Source organism: Barbus barbus (genome assembly GCF_936440315.1).
Source record: "Barbus barbus genome assembly, chromosome: 23".
In the NCBI taxonomy this organism is placed as follows: Eukaryota; Metazoa; Chordata; class Actinopteri; order Cypriniformes; family Cyprinidae; genus Barbus; species Barbus barbus.
In genome coordinates, this window is record NC_136751.1 from 984,096 (window position 1) to 1,010,205 (window position 26,110).

The following is a 26,110-nucleotide window of genomic DNA, read 5'->3' on the forward strand; positions in this document are numbered from 1 at the left end:
TCCCACGCGCTCCTTATTTACATATTTGAAGCTTGAAGGTTTTTGGGCAGAAACGGATGTAACGTGGCCGATGTGATCCGAGGGTTTGACCCAGAGCTGCTGTTCTTCTCATTGTTGCTGCTTTAATTACATCGTGCTGCAGTAATCGCTCAGCTGCCTTTAAAACACTAGCAAAACCACGCATTTGTACAGTGATGATAAACTGATTGTGTGTCAAATTATCTCTGTAAATAAAAAAATACTGACTGATTAATTTGAATGATAAAAGACTAAAAATGATACGGTAAAACCTGTTAATTTACATACTTTATGCGCTGAAAAACTATTAAATGCAATGGGACGTTGCATGCACGTTTACAGTAAAATACTGTTAAATCTACAGTTTTTGGAAGTGAAAAAGATCATTATTAGGAGTTGTCTTATTATATACAGTGAAAATAAATAGAATTTAGAATTCCCTGTGTGAGAGGTTTCTTAGTCCCCCCCCCCCCCCCCCCCCTTCATATCAGTTAAGAACAGTTCGCTTTGTTAAATTAATGTTTATTGCTTAAAAAAAAAAAAACATCACTGTAAATTATAAGATTACTTTTCCTTTTCGCTTCCAATAACTTTATTGTACAGTATTTTACTGTAAAATTATGTAAAATTCCATTCCATTGTTTTTTTTTTTTACATTTTGGGAACTTACAGTTAACGAATTAAAGTCTTGTACAGTAGCATTTGTACAGTATTTTACATTAAACATGTTTTACAGTGTGCCCTTTCTACAGTATATTTTAGTATTTACTTGTCATTTACTTGTACTCATATGTATTACATATGAAAATGACGTGCTACAGTATAAATGACATACTATGGATCCAAATTATTATAAACCTATTTGCTATTTATGATTCTAACATTTACCTTAAACTGTACTGATAATCATAATAATAAGACAGGTGAGAAAACAGAAAGCCACATGATGGATCAGAGCTCATTAAGAGTGGCCTGACCCCACGTCACTAAAATAATGCAAGAAACATGAACTAAACAACAGAAAATGTAACTTAAAACACTACAGATGACAAAAATATGGAAGAAATATTGATGTAAAATATAATCATATATGGTATGTCACAGGTACTTCTAGGAATGTCCTTTTTTCTGTTTTTCACCATAAATTTAAATGTAAAAAATAAATAGATTTGACAAAATAACAAAGCATATAATGTGATGATAAACTATATACATTTTGACCATAGCATTTTGACAGTCTTTTTCTGTGAAATTATTTTTTGTAATAATATTATAACAGGTATACAATTATTAATATTAATTAAAAAAATGATGCTAGTAATTTGAACAAAATAAATAATAACTTTCAATAAAATTGAAATATAACAATAAAAAGAGTCTAGTTGAAATACTGATGTGTGTAGAGCTGAGGAGCGTTTGCTCTCTTCAGATGACCGATCAGACTCGTTTCAGACAAAGCAGATGTTGAATCACATAGAAATATGAATACTAATATATTACCATCTAATGAGTGAGTGAATCTCATTTGGACCATTTTTATAATAAAATAATAAAAATGATATTTTGCATCGAAAATGAAGCCTGAAGATTTGCTTGCACTGTGAAATTAGTTTAATGTCAATTAAGCAGTTAATTTTCCTCAGCAGCTTTAATATAAAAAACAATAATGATATTTGAACAGTAAATTATTTATACATAATGGTAGTATTTGCTGTGCTGCCCATAATTTATGTTATGTTGTGTTTGTGCAGGATGATTTTCATTACTGTATTACAGTAATGAGAAACTAATGAGAAGCATCAAGAAAAATCATCTATTAGAATAATTACAAACGAATTTAGAAGTAAAACATCTGGATGTGTTTCAGTAATGAGGATTAGAGCTGAGTGTGTCATGCCTCATGAAAATAATTCCCTAAAAATCTGCTACAGTTTTGTTATGTGAGATATTTTTCATTTGATTTTGGGCTGGAATATGACATGGCTTTACTGTCTTGGTTAGATTGACTCATGCACTGCAGTAAACGAGTCGTTAGTGTTATGTTGATCTGGTTAGCTGGGGAATTGAGTCAGTGATCTGTGGATCAAAGAATAATGTGTGATGAGCTGCTGCTGTTAAAGTCCTCACCTTGCCTCTCTTGCCTTTTAAAGCTTTATTGACCTTTACAAACTATTTTAATTTAATTTAATTTAATTTAATTTAATTTAATTTAATTTAATTTAATTTAATTTTATTTTATTTTATTTTATTTTATTTTATTTTATTTTAAGAATTATGACCAAGTAAATATTTATATTTTGAAAAATAAACAAAGTAATCATTTATTTTTATAATAATATAATATTAAATATTATGACGAAGTAAACATCTCTATTTTGATAAATAAATAAAACATGATATGATATTATATTAAGAATTATGACAAAGTATTTCTATTTTGAAAAATAAACAATTATAATAATATAATATAATATTAAATATTATGACATGAAATTTTGAAAAAAAAAAATCATATTATATTATATTAAGAATTATGACTCAAAGTAAATATTTATATTTGAAAAATAAACAATTATGATATAATATAATATAATATTAAATATTTTGACATGAAATAAATCTGTTTAAAAAAAATAGAGCAATTATTATAATATGTTATATTATATTTAGTGCTGTCAAATGATTAATCACGATTAATTGCATGCAAAATAAAAGTTTTTGTTTACATAATTTGTGTGTGTACTGTGTATATTTATTATGAATATATAAATACACACACATTCATGTATATATTTATAAAACATGTATGTTTACATATTAAATATATTTATATTTAATATAAACTATATGAATATAAATATATATACATGTAAATATTTTCAAAATATATATTGCATGCGTATGTATTTATATATGCATAATAAATCTACACAGTATATTATGTAAACAAAGCATTTATTTTGTATGCGATTAATCGCGATTAATTGTTTGACAGCACTAATTAAGAATTATGAAATGAAATATTTTTAAGATTACTAATCTAATGCAAAACATGCCTTTCAGTGGTGTGAGACATATGATATTTGTAGGCATACCGATCAAACAGCTATATATCAGCATTATATCAGCATATCTCATTCAGACGCACCTGAGTGTGGCGTCAGACCATCACACATACAGACGAACACTCGGTGTCTGTGTTCAATCAGCTGCTGTTGATCGCTGTCACTACTGATCGCTCCCTACACTTCCTCGCTCTCGCACTGCAGCTGCTGCTCTTAAAGCAAATTAAATATTTAGAAAGCCCAACTTTCTCAGCTGATCATTGCACCTGAAGTTTGTCTGAAAACGAGCGAAGGAGAGAGAGAATGAGCGAGAGGGACGAGCGGAGAAATCGATCAGCTGTCTGCCTCGACATCTTAATGTCAGCGGCGTGGGAGAGCTGATATCTGTCAGGCGTCTTCCCTGCGTCCTACATGCACTCGCTGGGCTCCGTCTAATGAGTTTGCTTTGAACTGCACACACGCACTTAATTAGCTGTCCTGCTCCGCTTCACACTTATTTATTCCCCGCTCTCACTCTCCCTTCGTCCTTCTGTACAGTTTTGTTTTTACCTCAAAATGAGAAATAGAGGTTTAGGGAAAGGCCAAAATGCATCGCTTTACAATCGACTAGTTCTGAATGACTAGTCTTAAGAAAGCCTTGTATAATAACTAATATTGCATAATCAATAATCAGACTTGATCAGATGGGTTTTTGTAACACAACAGCCAAAGAGACTTTAAAAAATAACACAGTCTGAATGTAATGTACGGCCTATTCACAGACAGATATTCAATATAAAATATTCAGCGTCTCTCCTGAAAGCTAATAGGACAGCCCTTCATCTTCTCCACTATAAAGTAATTCAGTCAATCTCACAGAAAGAGGAAGTGTGTCTCTAGACAAATGTGCTGATCTGACAAGAAACCTCAGAGATGCATTTGGCCACATCTCCATCCTTTCTCCTCCTCTCTCACACACAGGTGGTCGCAATCAATTTTATCGAGGAAACAACAACAGGGCGGAAGCAAAAACAGCGATCACCTTCCCCTCATTGTGATGAATGCTTAACGTCAGACACGAGCTCAAAGTCATTTATTCAATCCGAATCCCTCTAAAGGGAAGAAATCAAATCTGAGCCCGTCTCGTGTCTTCCTGTTTAGCTAATCCCTGTCCTCTGACATTTCTGGCTCGCCGTCTTTGTGATTGCATTTATTGTTATTATTGCTAATCAGAATTCATGGAGATCCCTTAGCGGGCTTGTTGGAGGGGAGGACAATAAATAGAAGGATAAATAAAAATGAATAATCTTTCAAATGTCAGGGAGCTCTGGGAGGGGCAGATGGCAGGGTTTCTGATGTGTTTTGGGAGGCACGTTTGTCTCAGTGTTGATGGTGAGGTGTCCTGTAGGGCGATGACACAGACTGGCTAAACTGTTTCACCAGAAAAATGTGCCTCTACCTACATTTTTGCTCCAAAAACATACCTATACATACAATTCACTGCAGTTTCCAGCTGAAATGAACACTAGTGGCATTAAAACACCAACTTTTTTTTTTCTTTTTCGAATAAATTATGATTACAGGGGCAGATTATAATTTAATAAAAACATTTTTTCTTGTGGTTGCTTGCACAACTTTATGACCTCAAAGCACTTTTACCATAGTTCATGATTTGTAAACTAACACATTTTAACAGGCTAACACATGTTATTAACACATGTTAACTGATGGACTGGAGTGGTGTGGATTATTGTGATGTTTTTATCAGACTCTCATTCTGACGGCACCCATTCACTGCAGAGCATCCATTGCTGAGACACTGATGCAGAGACACATTTCTACAAACCTGATGAAGAAACACACTCATCTACATCTTTACATCATTTACATCACATCTGAACTACTCCTTTAATCGGGAACACAAGGAAGGGAATAAATGATGACAGAGTTTGGGCTCAGCTCTCGGCCCGTCTGTCTGTCTGGCTTGTGCTCGGCTGTGTTTGTATAAGGCCGGTTCCTCCTGTTCAGCGTGAGGCTCGTCTGAGACTCGACTCCGTCTCGGGGCTTTCTTCTCGTGGCCTCAGCATTGTGTGGCAGTGAGTCTCTGTGTGACGGTAAAAGGAGCGAGCGATAGCTTTGATCAGCGGTATCAGGAGAGGTTTGGCCGGGAGATGTTTCAACTCTTTATTCCAGGAGATGAAAGCAGAGCAACAGTAGAAAACCCTGCAGAAGTAGAGCCGCTCTGTTCGCTCTGACTGTGAGTGGAGGGGCGGAGCCTGGAACCCCCGCGGTTGCCATAGGAGACACGTACATGCATACCTTTATATACAGATACACACATTTTATATTTTCCAATATATTATATATATGTGTATATATATATATATATATATATATATATAAAATACACTAAACATTTAAAAATGTGTAATCTCTCTCTTATCGCTCTATAATAAATCAATTTTTTTTATTTATTTTACATTTATTTGTAGTTACTTTAATCTTAATATTCTATCTTTAATTAAAAAATAATTTTTCATAATTTTTATTTTAATTATTAATTTCATTTCATTTTTTACTTTATTTTATTTTTAGGAAAAAACATTTAGTTTGTTTATTTTTGTTTGAGTTTTTATGATTTATTATTTTATTTTAATTGATTTATTTTAAATGTATTTGTAGTTACTTTAATCAATCCCTATAGAGCACTAAAACAGAAAAGGGAGGGAGTAAGGTTAATTTCCGAGCTCCATTCATTGCCTGTTTCGTGTCCAAACTGCAGTACTAGAACATATTGTTGTAAATGTAAGCGATATAAAATCCTCGTATTTGTCTGCAATCAGAATTCAGACACTTGAGAAAGTGTTGGAGGTGAGAGCCAAGATGTAGGTTCGTCCTTGCGTGTCTTTGGCAACTGAGAAAGAGAGCAGGATAGAAAGAGATGAATAAGGGCTTCCAGAGGAAGATGATGGGTGATGAGAGACATTTGGGATATATCTATAACAGAGAGAAGCAAAATCACATCATCAAACAACAGTAAGAGAGAAATATGAGCCTACAGGCCTTAAGGGACAACAGCGCTGAAAAGCTAGACTTTTACAACATTTATCTTCATCATCGAGAGAGAGAGAGAGAGAGAGAGAGAGAGAGTTCAGTTACAAATAAATAGTAAGAATCACCTGTGTATTTAGTTACATAAAGAGCAGGTGACCTCATAAATAACTCATGATGGCTGAAATAAATGGAGACGATCACACGTCCTTTCTGTTTAATTTTTTGTCTGTGTACATCTGCATTAGACGGATAACTTTGGGCAAGATTATTTTATTTTATTATTGTGTTTTATTTATTTTTTACTTTATTTATTCTATTTAATTTATGTTTTTATTGAATTCAATTTTCAATTTATTTAGCCTATTTTTATTATTTCAATTTTTAACTGAAATGTATTTTATTGTCTTATTTTGTTTTGTTTTTGTTTTATAATGTTTTATTTTATTTAACTGTTTTTCTTTTTGTTTTGTAATTGTATTGTATTGTCTTTCTTTTTTGAATTTGAATTTTATTTTTATTTCTATTTTATTCTGCCTATTTTGTAATTATTTTTAATTGACAATTTATTTTTTGTCTTATTTGTATTTTGTTTTATATTGTTTTATATTTTTATCTAATTGGTTTGGTTTATTTTTGTTTAAAATAAATGTAGTTTTATTGTCTTTTAATTTTATACATTTGTTTGTTTTATTTTGTTATGTTTTTATTTTTTTGTTCATGTTTTATTTTATTTTCATTTCTAAGCTGTCATAGAAGATCATAGAAGGTGGCATAATTCTGCTCCCTACAATTTGAGACATTAACATTGCTGTGAGGTCCGAAAAAGTCTAGAAATATTAGGCAGCACTTTGGTTTTTGAGGCAGACAGAGCAAAAATACAACAAAACAGTGGCCACATGATCTAATTTTGTCCAAGCAACATGAAGTTTTACTTCTGTTCATAAGAGACCGAGGTAATTCAGATCTTTACAGTTATGAATTTTCATAGGCCTCTGTGTAATTTGATATGATTTAAACTTTCTCTGACCTTTGTTAATAAGCTTGAGTGAGACTGATTGGTCTCCATGAGGGCTGTGTAAAAGAGCACCATGTTCTGCTCATATGGCCCAGAAATAAAGAAATAAATAGCAGTGAATTGAATCTGCTGTCTTATTAACCTTTAGAAGGGGTTTTTGAACATATGGAGAGAGTAATTCTGTCAGTGTTCGCAGCTTCTCTTTAGCAGGTTTCTCTGCGCTTCTACAAACGATAACAAATCTGGCCGCCTTTATCTGGGCTCTTTCTTTCTCAGGGGCCGCATCAATACATCGATATATATCCTCTGTCAGCGCCGTCCGCTGCAGATCATCTCTGTGCCCGTCTGCGAGTTACCGAGGGAAATAAAGCCAGATTTCGCAGCGCTTTGCTATGTTATTGACTTTTTTTGGAACATGGCATGTTTGAGCTGATACTTACACGGACGGCACTCAAAGACATTAATAAACTACCAGCTGCAGTATTGATTCCTAAGCATACGCGATTACTGCCCGTCACATTTGTGTCGAGCCTATTTTTGTCTTTTGGCTGTGAAGAGGATGTTGATATTTTTTAAACGCTCATTATTTTCACAGTCGCCTACCTAGAATTTCAAGAGCCATCAGTGGAGAAATGAGAAAGACTGCTTTTAATGTGTCAGATACTCCGAGCCGTGATCAGCTTGTTTTCAGCATTAGACGGGTTAGGGTTAGGGTTAGGGTTGTCTTTGGGCAATGTGTGGTATCTTGCTGTTTTCAGTGTCTTGTGGCTCATCAAATATTTTATTTTGTTTTATTATTGTATTTAAGTGTAATTTAATTTATTAATTTTATACTTATACTTTTATTTTTTCTTATTTGGTTTTTAATTTTAAATTTAAAATTTTATTTTGTTTAATTTTATTCCATTATTTTATTACATGCATGCATTTATTTATTTAAATTCATTTATATTGTCTTATTGTTTGGTTATTTATTTTATTCTATTATTTCATTTATTTTTATTTTTTCTCTTTTATTTTTATTTTACTTTTGTTTCATTTAATTTAATTAATGTATTTTTTTATTTAAATTTATTTCACCTTGTGTATTGTTATTATTATTTGATCATTCCCTGTTCATCCCAGTGGCTGTTGTCCTTGAACATCATAGAAGGTTATATAATTCCACTTACAAACGTTACCATATCTGTGAGGCCCCAAAAAGTGCAGTAATATGATTAGGCAGTTTTGAGATGAAGTCAGTGAAGAAGAACTAAGACTGTGGCCAAATCATCCACTTTTGTCCTAATTTCTAATAGGGAGCATTTTGATATTTTTTGAACATGTATAATTTTCACAGCCGGCCGCTATAAGTTCAAGAGCCATCAGCAGAGTAACGAGTGAGTGTTTCACGAACTCCCACGATCGGCTCATTTTCAGCATCAGACCGACTTTTCTAAAGTCTCTCTCGCTGTTTTGAGAAACCGCTGGCTCTTCTGGCCATTTCTCCTTCACATTAATGCCTCGGGGAAATTCAGAGGCTGTTATGTCTCTCTCTGTATCGCTGCCGCTTCACTTTCCAGAGCCGGCGTTCACTTGTGTTTGTGAGATCTGATGGATGCTTATTCACAGCTGGATCCGGAGACAGTCGTCTGAGAGCCTTTAGCCGCCGCTTGCTCTTAAGGCCTGTTCACACCGGGACGAACAACGCCTCGTGACTAAACAAAGGGAGCCAATGTGAGTGTGCACACCGATGCGAAAAACGCCACGCGTAAAAGCGTAATTTAAAAAAAAAACGCCTCGGGTTCGATTTTTTTGGTTTGACGCGCCGCGACGAAGAAGATATACGCTTGCGTGTGAACACAAAAAACATGTTGAAAAAACGCTGGCGAATAACGCGCGCCGATATTCATCCCGGTGTGTACGGGCCTTTACTCTGCTTTACATACGGCTTCCATTAAAGTCAACAGGAATGAGCTTCATAATGATTCTGATTCCAAATAATGGTTTTGGTGCAAGACTCCATTCCTCAGCAAATAAAACACTATTTTGTCACGCTTCCTAGTAAAAAATCAAAACACCATAAAAACAAGATAAATTGCATAACATATGAGACCTAATACTTGTTTTCTTAAATTATGTTTGTTTTTCTTCCCAAAATGGCTTTTGAAAATTTTTGAAAATTGAAACTGAAAATGGTAAATCTTACATTTTAAAAATGTATAACGATGAATAATTATAAATTTTTATACATCTAAATAAATTTTATGAGTTTTATAAAAAAGAATAGAATATCATTCATTCATTCATGCATTTATGTATTTATTTACTGAGTAATGTATTCTTTCTTTCTTTCTTTCTTTCTTAGTAAAAAACAAAAACAAAAAACCTGCAGTAGAATTTAATTGGAGTAGAGAAAGCTCAGAAACTATTTTCACTCAGAAATGTATTTTTTTCTACATTGTAAAATAATAATTTTTCAAGAGTTAGTTTTATTTTTACTTAAATTTATTTTTATCAAATAAAATTAATATATATCAAAAAATAAAATCATTCAAAAACAGTGTTTTCTGTTTTTTTTGTGGCATTTTGTTCAAATGTATTGGAATGAAACGTTTCTGAAAGATTGAACGTGCTCTGTAACGGCTGATGATAACTGATGAAAGCAAGCTCTGATCATTTTCTGTTCAAATGTTAACCACAATGGCTTTATTACAAAATTAAATAGCTTTAATGACCTATTTTATCCCTAGAAATCACATAAAAAAGTTCCATTTAATATCAGCGTTGGATTAGTATCAATATCTGTGATATCTTGATGTTGGATGAAAGTAAAATCATGAAACCTCATATCAAAGATATACATGATATGCTTAATTGCAATGGTTCTGAATAAAATCAGTAATAATGTAATCAGCCCTCGATGTTGAAATATGGATAATGTTAACTTTGACATGATGATTGACAGTGTAGTTTAAACAATGACAGAATGCAACAGAGCATCTGTTAAAGATGCAGTTATGACAAAGTATTCTGTCCCAGTGCTCGTCTGCTATTCTGCTACTTCACAAAAACAGTGCTACTTTTAGGGCATAGTATATGCAGGTGAATTGGAGCGCAGCAATTGTGTGTTGTTAGATAATGCTGTTCCAGTTTCTGATGATGATGATGAAGCTCATGTCTCTCTGTCTGCAGCTCAGGGTCTGGTGTTTCCTCCGCTGGCGCTCTGGCTGACCGTGGCTCTGGCCGTGTGTTTGCTGGCTCTGCTGGTCGCTCTGGCCGCCGTCTGCCGCAGGAAGATCAGAGAGAGCTGTGAGGAGATGAGAGCCGGTGAGGAACACATTACATAACCATAGATTCTCATCCGCTCTTAACATGTGTGCAGCTGAGTTCTGGCCTGGTCTCGGCCTCAGATGTCATGGCCTCGACACGCTTTATATTATCGTGTATTATTTTAGACCGGCCTTAAACCAGCTGTGGTGGGTCACTCTAAATGTCCAGAAATCAAACTTCATAGACACAAGTCTGTCTGCACGAGGCCTAATAATGAGAGGATGTTTCAATGGTTTTTACTCCTATATATAAATATATAGTAAAGTATAATAAAGTTTGTGTGTGTGTTAATGTTAATTCAATTAAATTACATATATTTAATTTTTAATTATGTAATAAAAAATACATTTAATTAATCAATATGATAATATTGATAATTAATTAAAAATCAATAAAATGAATATTGGAATTTTAAAAAGAATAAATCAATAAATTGCATTTAAAAGTAAATCATGAGATCAATCACGTGTTAACCACATAATTAAAAAAAGTTACGCAATTTAAAAATTATAAATTTAATTAGTAGAAAAAATTTATATGAAAATACATTTAAATATCTCATGCATATTTAAATATGAATTAATTTACATATATGTCATTTTCAATTATGTAATTAGAAATAAATAGTCATATAAATTGATATTAATATGATAATATTGATAATGAATAAAAAAATAATAAAATAAATAATGAAATATAAAAAAGAATAAACCAATAAATGAAATTTAAAAGGGAAATCAAAATCATGAGATTAACCACGTTATAAATTACATTTTAAAAAGGAGAAAAATTGTATATGAAAAAATACACACACACACACACACACACACACACACACACACACACACACACACACTGTCAGTCCTCTGTCGTGTGTGTCTTGTGTTCCCACCTCATGTTTCCATATTTGGTTTGTTTCCTGTCCTTGTTTAATGTGATTATTAGTTTATTCTGTCCAGCTGTGTTTTAGTCATTAACCTGTGTATTTAAGTTCCTGCCCGTTCAGTTTTGTGTGGTCTGGTCTACTCGTTACTCCCCGGTGGTCCTGTCTGTGTCAGCCTTGTCTTGTCTTGCCTTGTTTGGAGTCATTAAATACTGTTATCATGAGTTTACTCCTCGTCTGCATGTTCCTGTATCCTCCTCGTGTGTTCACTGTGTACACATACCAATTTAAAAAATAATATTTAAATATTGTAAATAAATAAATAAATGAAATCATGAGATTAATCACCAACTATTTTATTATATTATAAAGTGACAGCCATAGTTTGCTTGTTTTTAGCTGTATGCATCTATCAGTGCAATAATGGTGAGTATAAAAAAATATATAATGTCCACTTAATAGAAAGTGAATATTTTTCAGATAATATATATATATATATATATATTATATAGGGAATAATCGTGTTTGGGGGTCCGTGGCATTAAAACATTTCAGTCCCCCTGTGTGAGGATCATAGTGTGCAAACTCCCTTATTACACACAGTTTGTTGTTTTGTCTGCGTGGCTCAGTTCATCGTTCACACGACCGCCGCTCTGAGCTGAATGCTAAAGCCAGAGGAGTCCCGCTCTGACAAAGCCCCACTGAAGTTCATTAGCGCCGCGAGATAATTAGCCGCACCGTGTAACTAGGGAGCACAGAACTTGGAGGTTGAGATGACAGGAAGAAAGACTGATGTGTGGAGGAGAAGCGCCAGCAGAGAGATAGAGATGGATTCAGTCGTCACGTGAAGGGAAGAGCATTGCTTTGGTGGGAACGAGAGGCGTAATGAGATCTGTGTGTGGAGCAGGAGACATTTAAATAAAGGTCATTGCAGCGCTGCACGGGACCCCTGGGCTTTTAAAAATACATCTGCAACTGCAAGACAGAGAGTGAGAGAAAGAGTAAATATCTGGCCGGAGAACCACAGTGAACGGAATGAACACGTGTTGAGTCCAGAGCAAATAAACCAACTCTTTCTCCAGTAACCCGTGCAGGAATTCTGGAATAAGATTCGGTGAACGGGTCAGCAGCCTGTTGAAGTAATTGAGTTGTTGAGTGAGTCAGATGCTCTGCTTTCACACTCCACTCCTGCTGTTCTCATCTCCCCGTCAGTCGCCTGGCTTTTGAGCTGAAATTTGGCGCTGTGATTAGCCTTTTTCCACGTCTGGTTCTCACTGGAGAACTTTCAGCTTGTCATCAGCTTTTACTCAATAACCTTTTCAGTTTGACATGGCTAAATTTGCAGAAATGTTTTGCAGCTTAGCTTACTGTGTATTATACAAATTAGTTTTTTAGACCACTTATTAAGAAATTAATTGTATATAAATAATAAAAATACAAATTATTTGTATAAAATAAATTATTAGTAATAGTTTTGATAATATTAATTTAATAATAATAATAATTAATGTTTAAGAATAATATTTCATGTAAATATAAATATTTGTGTGTAATTATATAAAATAGATTAAATACATTTATTTATATAAAATAAATAATTATATTGAATAGCTTAAATAATATTCATTCTGTAATTTTGTAAAAAAATAAATATAAATATTCATATGAAATTATATAAATAGATTAAGTGCAATTATTTATTTAAATAATTGCATTTAATAGTTGAAATTATATACAATATATTAAATTATACCATGGTCTGTCTGAATACTCGATTCTGATTGGCTGGCAGGTATGCATTAAAACCGTTTAATGAACAGGTAGGTCCAAGTCAGTTTGATCATCCTCCTGTATTAATGTGCTGCTTTCATTAACACACACACACACACACACACACACACACGTTTGTTTTTGTGAAAAGTGAGAGAGATAGAGAGAGAGAGAGAGAGATTCAGATTGAGTGTGTGTGTGAGGATGTGTGTGTGTGTGTGTGTGTGTGTGAGGATGTGCAGAAGGAGTGGGTGAGTGTGTGTAAGGAAGTGTAGAAGGAGTGTGTGTGTGTGTGTGTGTGTGTGTGTGAGGAGATGCAGTGTAATAGATGCTGTCTGCTCCGCTGTGGCTGCAGGTTCTCTGGAGGAGATTGGTCTGGACACTCGTGTCCTCAGACTCGGTCAGACTCTAGCGCTCACTAACTCATTTTTTCTGCTGTCATAATGTGTGTGGAGAGTTTGAGCGGATCCTAACCAGAGCGAGCAGCTCCTGAGATTGGGCTGTTATCCGGGTACGGGCCCGATAGCCACCGCACAGTCAAATCAACAATCAGCTCTCTGACCTCAGCTCTGGCCTCCTGCTTCACTCCATTCAGTTCTGCTCCTCCTCACTTTTGATCAAATGTTTCCATTCATTCATCTCAATGTGAATCATCTGAAATGCTCTATTTGGGTTCGATAACCATATTTTATAAAAGGTGTGAAATAAAAATGTATATAAGTACAGGATAGATACACACACACATTGTATATTTCATTTTTTGCACACATACACACTCTGAATATATGCAGTTTATTCTTTTTATGGTTAATTTCTGTGGCTTCTGTCTTCATAGAATACAGAAATTATATTATTGATATCAGACATAACTAAACAAAAATAAAAATGAATAAAAACGATATAGACATATTTAAAAAAATAAAATACAAATCTAAAAATGGACAAAAACAACAAAATTGCTTTCAAATTAACATGAATACAGCAAATACATATAAAAACAATTCAGAATACTAAGAAAAACTATATAATACTGTGTAGCATGTTGCATAGCACACTTGCATTTTCCATAACCTTAAAATAAATATATCAAATAAATAAAAATGAGATTGTGTGAATAAGGACAAAATATTGATGTGTTTGCCAACACTGAACTAGTGTTGCATTGGTTGGCTGTGAGAAACAGAAAAAAGGGGATGTGATGTCACAAAAAATCACATTGGATTAAAGCAGCCTAGGAAATATACAGTAGACTATAGAGAGAGCGATCGCAGCTCCTTGACACTAAAGCGTGTGATTTCAAATCTAGTGTATTTTAGAGCAGACTACATCTTTGGAAAGCTTGCTTGACAAGTCTTGATCTCTTCACTTGGATTTCCTCCTGCGGGCCACAAAACAATCAGACATTTTCAGCCATTCCTGAACTGTGTCTGTGAATGCATGTTTGTGCATCTGCCTCCTGAGCAACACAACGGGACTGCGTTGGTGTTTGGAGACTAACCTCATTCCTTCTCATCTGTGTTTCTCCTTACAGAGGAAGAAGCCAAAGAACTGGAGGAAGCCAAAGAATTAGAAGAGGCCAAATCAGGTCAGTTACTTACAATATTTGGTTGAAATATATACACAAGTTTGGAATTATTAAGGCTTTTTAATGTTTTTGAAAGAAGGCTGCATTTATTTGATCAAAAATGCAGTAAAAACACTGTGAATATGTGTTAAACTGTAATGTATTTCTGTGATCAAATCTGTATTTTCAGCATCATTACTCCAGTATTCAGTGTCACATGATCTTCAGAAATCATAATAATATACTGATTTACTGCTCAGGAAACATTTTATTATTATTATTGTTGTGCTGCTTAATATTTTTTTGGAAACTGTGACATTTTATTTTTTAGGATTTACAGATGAATAGGAAGTTCAACAAAATGGCATTTATTTGAAATATATATATTTTGTAACATTAGAAATGTCTTTACTGTCAGGAATAAATTATTTTTCAAATATATTCATATAGAAGACAGTTATTTTAAATTGTATTTTTTTTTCTTTCAAAAGCAAAAGAGACTTTTTTCAAAAAAAAAAAAAAACTGAATTATTACAATCTTTTGAGCGTTAGTGTAAATATACAGAATAATAGTTGTGTGTTCACATGAGCGATGCAAAAGTCTCCACTGCGAATAGCAGAAGATATGACGAATACTATACATTTTTTGGTAGATATCTCTTGTATTAATGCTCTCTATTCTGGGCTCCGGCCCGACATTCAAAAAGAGTCATGGTTGAGTCTCTTAATGACTCTAAATGGTGCTGTAGTAATTATGATATTTAATGCAACTGGGTGAAATGTGAGAGTAAATGCGAAACAAATGTGAAAACAGGACTCTAGCCCTGAATAGATCTGATCTCTCTCAGCTGGAATCCGTCTCTCGTCGTCTGATCTGGATCCGTGGCTCTCATGAGCGTTTGTGGCTGTCGAGGGTCTCAGGTGAAGGCCAGAGTCCGGCTCGCCCCCCCCTGTGGCTTTAATGCCATTAAAGATTCATTTGACTTCTTTAGTCTGATTGAATTATTCAGCCTGGCCGTGAGCAGCAGAGTTAATGCTATGAGATTTTAATAAGCAGGCAGGTGAAGAGGGTTAGAGAAAGAGACTCAGACAGAGATGAGAGTGTGTGTGTGTGTGTGTGTGTGTGAGAGAGTGTGTGTGTGTGTGTGTGTGTGTGTGAGAGAGTGTGTGTGTGTGTGTGTGTGTGTGTGTGAGAGAGAGTGTGTGTGTGTGTGTGTGTGTGTGTGTGAGAGAGAGTGTGTGCGTGTGTGTGTGTGTGTGTGTGTGTGTGTCAGATGACGTGGTGTGCTGTGTTGACAGGCTGGGATTCCCTCGTGCCGCTTTAGCTTCAGCACTTTCTTATTTGTCTCTTATTGGAGTCATTATAACTCTGTTGATGCATGCGAATGAAAGTTTGGCACACAAAGAGATTCGATGATTATACTTTATGCAACAGATATCCACATTTAATTGCAAAATATTGTTAGGAAGTTGTTGGCATGCAAACTTTTGGAATTTTATAAGCATCATTACCACATCCATCCATCCATCCATCCATCCAAAAAAAAAAAAAAACTGTAAAAAGAAAAAAAAAGTAGTTAATTAAACTAAAAAAGTAATAAATAAATAACGTTACTTGAAATAAATAACATTAATTAAAATAAAATATAAAAAGCTTATTTTATTTCAGCTAGTTAACAAAGCTACATTTCTCCTTTTCATTTAGTTTACCTGGATTTACTTAAATAACAAACTAAAACTGATCAAACTGAAATAAACATTAATGACAAAATATATATCACTATATTTAAAAATAAGAATACATGGCCAAACCCCCCACAGATGTTTATAGTGTCTCAGTGATTCTAAAATAACCCTGGTACAGATCAAACGTGACGCTCTAGTCTTATTTTTCTTTTGCATTTCTTTAGAACTAATCCACTGTACTGGTTTTCATATATTAACATATACATCTAGCCTATACAAATGTCTTTGTTTGTATAAGAGATTTTTGGACATATATGTCATGCACATACTTATCCTAAATGTCAGTCAATTCATGCTGATATATAATCAGTAAATGTAAAAGATAGACATGTATTTTTTGTTTCTTTGCTGTATTTCTTAGACTGAAGAACTCAAATAAATCTTAATAATTGTCATATTACTAGCAGTATTTTTTATTCCAGGTATTTTTTTATAATAAACACCTAAATGTGACATTACTCCCATGTTATTTTTATCATTTTATTTTGACTCCTGTGTGAGAAATCTCAAGCATAAAACATATAGACTCACAAAGTTGTATTAAATTTCCCATTGTTGGCAGAGAATTTCCATTGAAGTAATTTAATTGTTTAAGCTTTATTTTATTTCATTTGAATAAAAATGGTAAAGAAAACATTCCATAAACAGGTTGGATTTTTCTCAAGCACAATCTATAAACAAGACTATTTACACTTCAGTTGTGAAATATTGTAATGTACAGATCATTTTAAGCCCTTAATAAAACATTGCAAATCGGTCTGGGTTTGTTGCTGCATCACAAACACTTTTTACTGATATTTTGAGGCTGTTGAGTCCCACCTGGCTTTCACTGCACTTCTAAAACGTTTATGAAGTCGGTATTTTGCTGTAGCAGAAGGTTTGTTCCTGCAGCGTTGTGTGAAACGCTCTGTACTAGCTGGGCTGACTCTTCCTCCCTCACCATCTGCTGCTTTCTTTCTGCAAACTGATAATTGTCCTGATCTTGCAGATGCACTGAGTCCGTCTGTGCAGTGGTTTGTCCTGAAGGCAACGCTGTGAGAGCCAGATTTCTCTGTCATCGCCTCGCTCAAGGCTGCACCTTAAAGATGGATGGCTTTTATCAAAGCGCTGTTTAAAGATTAAACCCAACAAGCTTATCATGCTATTCTTGTCTTTGAGAGCCGATGGCTAAAGATCCTTTAATTGCCTTTCCTGAATGGTTCATTTTGCGTGAGAAATAGTCATTTATGCCAACAGGTCAAGGACAGGGTCGCTTTATTTGGCCCCTTACTGGACAGAATATGTTCGCGGTGTGTAAATGTGCTTTCAGGTGACCACAAACACGATTTTATGAGTCGTGCAAATATTGTTGCAAAAAGGGAACAGAAATCAACTTTATACAAATTAGGGATTTTTATGATGCATTATAATACATATTGTAAAATATTTCTAATTTCTGTTGAAGTAATGAAATTAATAATACTAACAAAAAATGACAAAAACACAACACATTTACTAAAACTTTTTTAGAATGAAAAGAAAATATAGAAATATGGATATGTTTAAAAATAATAATACAAATTACAAAAAACATAATAAAAATGTCTAAACATGAACAAAAAAAAAAAAATGTTACAATGGACAATGTTAATAAAACTATTAAAAATGACAAACACACAACATTACTAAAATTTTAATAAAATTAAAATAGAAAAATATGGACATGAACTAATAAAAATGACAAAAACAATAAAACTTACTAAAATTAAAATAGAAGATTTCAAGCAACAAAAAATGAATAAAAAGTACAAAAACAAAACAATTACTAAAATGAAAAAAAAAAAACTAAAACGTAAAATTAAAAATGACTAAAAACTAAAACAAAATAAAATCTTATTCAAAATGTTAACAAAAACTATAATAGTACATCACTGATGCTAAAATAGCAGTTCCAAGATGACTTTTGCATGAGCAATGTTTATAAAAGTGATTAAAATATAACAGTTATAATACATTATAACATCTACATATTCACTGTTAACATTTTAAATATTATAAAACATAATCAAACAAAATAAGAGAAATCTGGTGTTGATCATAATGCATTATACTGATATTAAAGGTATAACCAGAAATGCATTTGTATTGTTATGTTTGTGGTAATTTATGAGCAAACACAGCTGATATTATTATGAATGCATTATCCATCAATAACACCTTTCTGGTGCATTATACATGCAGAGTGTTATGAAACTTATATTGCGTGATATGAAAGTATTTCCTCTGCTAAGAGTTGCTGCTGTAAATAAATCTGATCACCCCCCCCCCCCCCACACACACACACACACACGCCTCATAACAGCCACATATTACAGTCATTTAAGCTCCTGTTCATCCCTCATACAAACATAAGAGCAAAATATTCAGAAGTGCAGTCGCCTAGTATCCTAATACATATAATCATCAGTAAACATAAAGCATCGTATAAATCATGACTCGGTTATCATGAATTTGTGCAATTTTCATAGATGTGAACAAAACACTAACCCTGAGTAATCAAATCTTGTCATGTAACTCTCATATATTTCCATATATTAAATATATTGTCAAATGAAGTGAAAATGTAAATGAAACCTATTAAAAATTAGAAAATATATTTCCCATACAAATATGTATGTTTTTGTGTGTGTAATACATTTTTGGAAATATGTCATGGATATATATATATCCATCTTAAAACCCGTCAATACACGTAACATAAAATTTGTAAATATTAGTAATTAGTACATATATTTTTAAACATAAAAGACATGCATTTAAAAAAAATACAAAACATATACTGTATAAATATACAGGTTTTTGTATAAATGTCATTTTAATAAAGTTGCTTATTTAAATAAAATATACTTAAATTATAAATATATAATTGACGTGGTTGCTACATACAAAAATAATCATATATATAACTTATTATAAATCAATTTAATTTTTGTTTAGTTTAAGATGAATTACTAAAATAAAAGTCTAAAAGATAAAAGTCTATAAGAAACTATAAAGAAATAAAAAAAACACAACAAAATAACAAACTTTACAATTAAAAACGTATACAAGAAATTAAAGTCATAAACGATAGTAGTACTGTATATCAGTGATGCTAAAATAACACTGTTCAACGTGTTCGGACTTTTTGCATTTGCCAATGTTTATAAAGGTAAAGAAACAGTTTACAGTTTACAGTACAGACAGAATAGAGTATACATAACACACATTCTTCGTTTCTCTCTCACTGTCATTTTTATTTTTTTTCCTCCGTTGACGTCATGGTTATAGAATTTCATGCCATTCATGCCGTGTCTGTCTGGCATGGGATTGCAACCCTTGGCAACTGAACTGAGCGCCCCAGGGATCTCCATTCATCTGGCTCCTTCAGACCGGCTCTGTGTGCCCGTGTGTGTGTGTGTGTGTGTTTGCATGTATTGTGTTGTGCTGCTTGCTCACAGTTAAATGTCACACACTGTGGCACCGCTAAAAAACAGCAGCTGAAAACACAGGTCTTGTGCTTGAGTGTCGGGCAGGTTGTAATGATGTCGGGTGTAGACTGCAGTTTGCTCTCCGGGGAGTATGAGCTTGAGATGGTTGTTACTAGCTCAGACCAGCTCAATACTGCTTCTTTTTTTACTAACCTTGAGTTGTTTGCCTCTTCTTTTTTCCACGTCTTTAAAGAAAACTCTCTTCTTCTCTCTTTGTTTCAGCTGCAACACCTCTAAAGAGCTAAAGTTGAAGACCACAGGTAAGACTTTTTTATCATTTAGCTCTGGCCAAGATATCACTGACATAATTATGATAGTTTTTATTTGTTTATATATTTTCAACAAATTCCTCTTTTCTTTTCTTTTCTTCTTTTTATATTTATATTTTCATTTTTAGAAGAGTTTATCAAAACAAAATTTATCACTATTTTCAAAACAGAAAAGACTAGAAATTTGATCATTCTGGGAAATTATGAATCTTTGCAACATGTCCATTTATTTTATTAAATGTAATTTTTTTAATATTTGAAAGAAAGTGAAATGTGGCGACCCATACTCAGAATTTGTGCTGTGCATTTAACCCATACAAGTGCACACACAGCAGTAAACACACACACACACACACACACACACACCTGGAGCAGTCAAGGGTTCGGGTCTTGCTCAAGGGTCTCAGCTCAGTCGTGGTATTGATGGTGGAAGAGAGCACTGGTCATTCACTCCCCCCACATACAATCCCTGCCAGACCTGAGCCCACAACCTTCGGGTTGCAAGTCCGTCTCTTTAACCTTTAGGTCACGACTGCCCTAATGCTTTATAAGTGTCAGTTTTTTTTAGGTTTGATATTTTAAAGATTCTGTAAATGCCCCATATTATGTGTGTATGTTTATAGGGAAGTCATACTGAAAAATTTGTGATAAGTAAATAATTAAATAAATACAAAAATTAAAATCCTTCAAATTCTTTATTTATTTATTATAAAATTGTACAAATATGTAATTAAATCATTTAAAATCTAAAAGAAATGTAGAAATATTTTATAATGTGTATAATGTGTATAATGTGTGTACGGTTATGGGTAATTCTTACTGAAAATGAAAATAATTCCTACAAATTCTTACTGTTTTATTCCAGTTTAATTCAGCTTAAATGTACAATTTTGCATCCTGCTGCTTCACTTGAAATTCTGGAATTGGATCGGTGATTAAAAGCCATTTTCAATTCAATTCTGAATGGCACACAACCCCGTCTGTGACAAGTGTTTTCGAGCAGCATGCTCGGCGGTAATCTCCATTTTAATAAAGCGTCATTATCTTTATTCCGTGAAGGGCGTTCAGAAGTTCCTGAAGTCTTGACATTCTGCTTCAAATAATATCCACTAGGTCAATGGTTGCCATGACGAATTCATTTCAGTGTCAAGTCATTAAAGTGGCCTGGTGGACTCTCCTCTGCCCTACCATGCTAAGCCTGATTACTGCTAATCACCAGCCCTTTGAATCATTAAAAAGCCAGGCATATGTGCAAACGTATAGGGACGAGGTTGCAGGACAAAATCTATTTGAAACAGAGGGGGAGTTTGAGAGAAGAAAAAAACTGCCTGTTGCTAAGACAAGGAAATTAAATGGCATAGTTTGCTTTCCCAGACACGTAGGAGGCAGACTGACACACTGACATCGACAAGTCACACTATTTTTAACTGCCACTCTCACGTCTTAATTACAAAGTAAAGAATAAGTGATTCCGTCTCTCGTGTGAGAAATTGGCATTGTGTTTTTAATCGGAGACCCTGCCAGTGCGCTGTCTAGGGACATTAGCTTACAGTATGTTCTGACAAAACACAAACAAATGAAGTAAACGTGTTTATCATATCTAAAGTAACCAGGCTTGCTGAGATTAGGAATGTTGCATTAATATTATCATCATGGCCAGATGGTGGTTTTCTAAACTCAACACAACAATCTTACTTTGCTTTCTTTGTTCACTGTGCTGAGGAGGAAGACTGACCCAGTGCCCCTGGTGATGTCCAGTGCGCCCAAGGCAACCTGAACTGCTTTCTTTCCAGATCTGTGTTTGTTTGCGCTAGGATATTTTTGGAAATTGCATCATGAACCCTTGTAAAAGGCCTGAGGGCTTCCCTAGTTTCATAACATCATCGATCTCTGCTGTTCTTCTGAGAACTGTGGGTCAGATTCATACAAATTAGATGTTCTTGACGTGCAAGAGCTGTTTGGGAGTCTTTGGGTGCATCATATAGGAAGGAGTCTTTATTCAGAGGGAACGATGTAGATAAATGAGGGCATGATCTTTTTCCCAGCGAGAATTTGCAGTTCAGTCTGTCCTGCTGATGATAAATGTGTGATTTTATTTTTATTTATTTTTTCTAAATATTGTTTGCATTAAGATGATAAAAAGCTGATTTAGTTATTGCTTTGATTTGACTACTGAAACTAAGATTTTTAAAAACAGGAGAGGCCCAAGGACTGAGCCCTGGGGGTCTCCATGTGTCCTCCATGTATCATTTAGATTCATAATTGCCTGTTTTTATGTAATAAACCCTAAATATGGCCAAAATCAGCTGAGGACCATCTCAGGGGTCCTCTCCAGTTCTCTAGTCTGTCCTGGTGCATATAACTAGCATTGATATTTTCTTTGAATCAGTATTTAGCAAGGACATATGAGTCTTTATTGAGGGGGAAACATGTAGATGAAGTGATGAACAGGACCTTGTGACCAGCGGAAGTTTTTTTATTTTTTTATTTAAATAAATGAATAAATCCACAGTCCTTTGAATGAGCTGCAGCCACCTAACAGTCTTTTCTGGGAAGGTTAACTAATTATGAACTATCCTTAACTACGACTGCAGTCATACGGACTCATGCATGAATAACGGCAGCCTTAACTACATGTTAGTACATGTTTGATAGTTTTTTTTTTTTTTTTTTTTTTTTTTTTTTTTTTTTTTTTTTTTTTTTTTTTTTTTGCTCTACATTCTGTTTTTATGTTTTGTTTTTCTTAACGTACAGTCCGTCGTTTTGCTCTCCTCCGGTGGGGTCTGTCCACCTTTGGGGTGGGATGTGGTTTTGGGAAAGAGGAAATGGGGAAAAGGTCAGGGGGACGCGCCAGGCTCGTACAGGCACTAAATGTTCAACAGGACCAAAACAGTGGAGGATAAGAATAGCGTGTGTATGTCTTGTGCGTGCGCATCAATATAAGTAACGTGTGTTTAGGCATATGATCGGAAAAAAGACAAGTGTGACGTGTAACATACATAGGACTGTGGGTCAGGAGTTTAGCTGGACGTATTATGTGTTTGTATGTGTACGAAATGGCTTCCTTGTCCTGAGCAGTCCTGGACAGTTCTTTTTCTTCCCTCTTTTCTCCCCCCTCCCTCTCCCTCTCACATGTTTTGTTTTCCTCTCTCTCTTTTTATTAACATCGGTAGTCCTTGGCTGTGTTAACAAGTCTTTTTGCCAGATATCACAGCCACGCTTTCACCAGTAACACAGTGCGTCCCCTTGCCCCAGCCCCTAGTCACTCAGAATGGAGAAAGGCCATGTGTGTGAGTGCATCTGTGTGTGTGTGTATATATATATATATATATTAAGTGTAAGAGGTGGGGACTCATCAGTTTGAAGGTTCGTGGTTTGATATTGGGGTGTGATGTAGGGCAGGGGGGCCTAAAGAAAGTTCAGGTGGTGAGTTTGTGTCCCATCATCCCTGCTGCGATCACAAGAGTTCGTACTGTCGTAGGTGCATGCGCTGGATGATGTCTCTGCAGTCGTTAAACACTCGGCGGATGTTTTCCGTGTCCACAGCGCAGGTGAAGTGGGGGTAGCAGTAGTGCCGGCCATCTCCACTCGCTGTACTGATCCTCAAGAACTCATCTCGGATGAAATATTTTGCTCTCGTAACTCGTGGATCTTCCCCTTGCTCTGGTGTTGCATCATCTGGTGTAGTGTAGCGTGCAAACTCAGGGAAGTAATCCTCAATTTTTGATTTTCCCGCCAACACCTTCTCAGCCAGCAAGTCCTGCTTGTTTAGGAACAGAATGACAGAAATAGTTCGAAGCCACCTGTTATTCCAGATGTTCTTGAACAGGTTAAGTGCCTCCTGGAGTCTGTTGGTCTGATTGTCCTCTCTGAGCACCATATTATAACTGCTGCTGGCTACCACGAAAATGATGGCTGTCACATCATTAAAACACTGGATCCATTTCCTGCGTTCGTCTCGCTGTCCGCCAACATCAAACATATGAAAATTAACTTTATCCACTTGGAATCTTGTCTCAAAGATCCCGGAAGTCAGAACTCTGCATCTGAGCAAGTCCTGATCAGTGGGAGTATAGTCGCTCTGTTTCACAGTGTCAATCCTGTCCAGGAAATACTGTGCACAGTCGATCAGTTGATATTCGTTGGATCTTTCGAAGCAAGCTCTCACCCCTTCATCCTGCCACAGGGTCTTTGTGTGTTCATAAAATTCCGTTGTGAATTCAAAGTCCTTCTGATTTGCTAAATTGAGGATGTATTCAATTCGAAACTTATTTGCGGGACAGGCTAACTGGACTGGAGGTACCAACGCGGACATTGCCGTCGCAATAGTCTCTATAGCTTCTTTTATATTATTCTTGATGTCTTGAATTTTTTGTTTTTTCTCTTCAGCATTGAAGCCATTGACATGTAAAATGCGCATCTGTTTGACTATGGTGCTTTTCCCCGATTCTCCAGCCCCTAACAGTAGTAGTCGATGAGTTGCTCTGTAGATCTGCTTATCTTTCTGGAGCTGTTTCTCAATCTTTTTGTTAGTTTCTCGCTGGGTCTTCTCCTCATTTCGCTGGTCCTCAGTCTTACTGTTGCCCAAACAACCCATTTTCCCAAAAACCCAAGAAAAGTTTTGGGGTGGGTGGGGGGGTAGGTGTATCTAACGTATGAATAAATGATCCAAATTCCTTGATTGGCCTCCGATCAGAACACTTTGATGGAAAACCGGGACATTTATACTTGTATGCACATCGCTTCCCCGGATTTCGCTGATAAGGGCAGGAGGGGAACACGGGGAAATATGAAAGCTATGGGTGACTAGTACTGGCGAGAATAGGTGGTGGTGAAAACACTAGGCCGGCCTACAAACGACCGAGTCCTGTCGAGCCCTTGCTGCTATCAAATAAGAGATTTCTGTGTGTGGATGTGCATCCAGCGAAGCCTTCGACGTTACATGAATGATTTCGGCTTTCCCACGACGGCGATTTAGCAAATTTCCCGTCGCGAATCCATGGTCGGTTTCCCGAAATAACGAGCGACTCCTATTCAAATCATGAATAGCTCCACAAAACGCGATTCGTTTCGGGTTCTTGCTGTCGAATCCGTTGGCCGATGCAATGAGACGGGCAGAACGAGATAGAAAGGGTGGCTACAAATTAAAGAAATAAATATTTCCACCAAAATGACGGCATGTGGATCATTCCGCCCTTCCCGACATGAACCTTTTAACTCCGTTACGAAACGACGATGTCTGCGAGAAAAATACGGCGGTGCTGCTGAAAAATTCCTCTCAGATTGACGCTATTTTCCCTCCTGTTCTGCTTACGGTGACTGATCGCTTTTTTCGGCTTGTCCAAATCAAACGAGGCCCTTCGCCGTCTTCTCCGTTACCGTAATTTGAGTTTCTCCTCACATCTGTAGGCTTTGCTTTGACGCGAGCGGCAATCCTTACGGTTCTCTCAACCGCAGATGCAAATGCGAGCGATTCCGTCGATATTTTACCGGTTATCGCAGTCCCGAGTCCGCTGTCAGGCTACGCTTTGTATCCTTCTTGAATCCTTCTTAGATCATGTGTATTCGGAAACGTGAAGATAAATCCGACACCACAACGACAGCGATGGATTCCCTACGGACGGAGCGCGTTGAATCCCCAATTGTGGCGAATGGATCCTTTTCAGGGTGTATTTTTAGCGATGTTTGATAGTTAATGCATTAATTAACATTTATGGGTAAACTAAATCAAACAGCCTCTTTAAGAAGGAATAAGAAATACTCTGACTTTGAAATTCATTTAAATAATTAAATACTATCATAATTTGAGCATTTGACATCTTCAGCTTTGTCATAAACATTATTGGGTGGCAATGGATTAGTTGATCCTCCTCATCAAGTGCAGAAAATACTGAATACACTAATGACTGATCTTGTCTGTTTTATG

The 26,110-nt window shown here is 35.1% G+C and overlaps 2 protein-coding genes across 3 annotated transcripts in view; one reads left to right on the forward strand and one right to left on the reverse strand.

Moving 5' to 3' along the window:
• Positions 1 to 26,110, forward strand: part of cd276 (CD276 molecule) — an 83,084-nt gene that overhangs the window by 37,218 nt on the left and 19,756 nt on the right. For both annotated transcript variants that reach the window (XM_079374083.1, XM_079374084.1), the window contains exons 5-7: positions 10,306 to 10,440; positions 14,628 to 14,681; positions 20,138 to 20,175. In XM_079374083.1, coding sequence (XP_079230209.1) covers positions 10,306 to 10,440; positions 14,628 to 14,681; positions 20,138 to 20,160 — 212 coding nt within the window. In that variant the 3' untranslated portion in view covers positions 20,161 to 20,175. The remainder of the gene's footprint in view (positions 1 to 10,305; positions 10,441 to 14,627; positions 14,682 to 20,137; positions 20,176 to 26,110) is intronic.
• Positions 22,936 to 25,817, reverse strand: LOC306842930 (guanine nucleotide-binding protein G(s) subunit alpha). The gene has a single exon (XM_079374144.1). It carries the CDS (start codon positions 24,779 to 24,781, stop codon positions 23,642 to 23,644), a length of 1,140 nt encoding a protein of 379 aa, XP_079230270.1. The 5' UTR covers positions 24,782 to 25,817; the 3' UTR covers positions 22,936 to 23,641.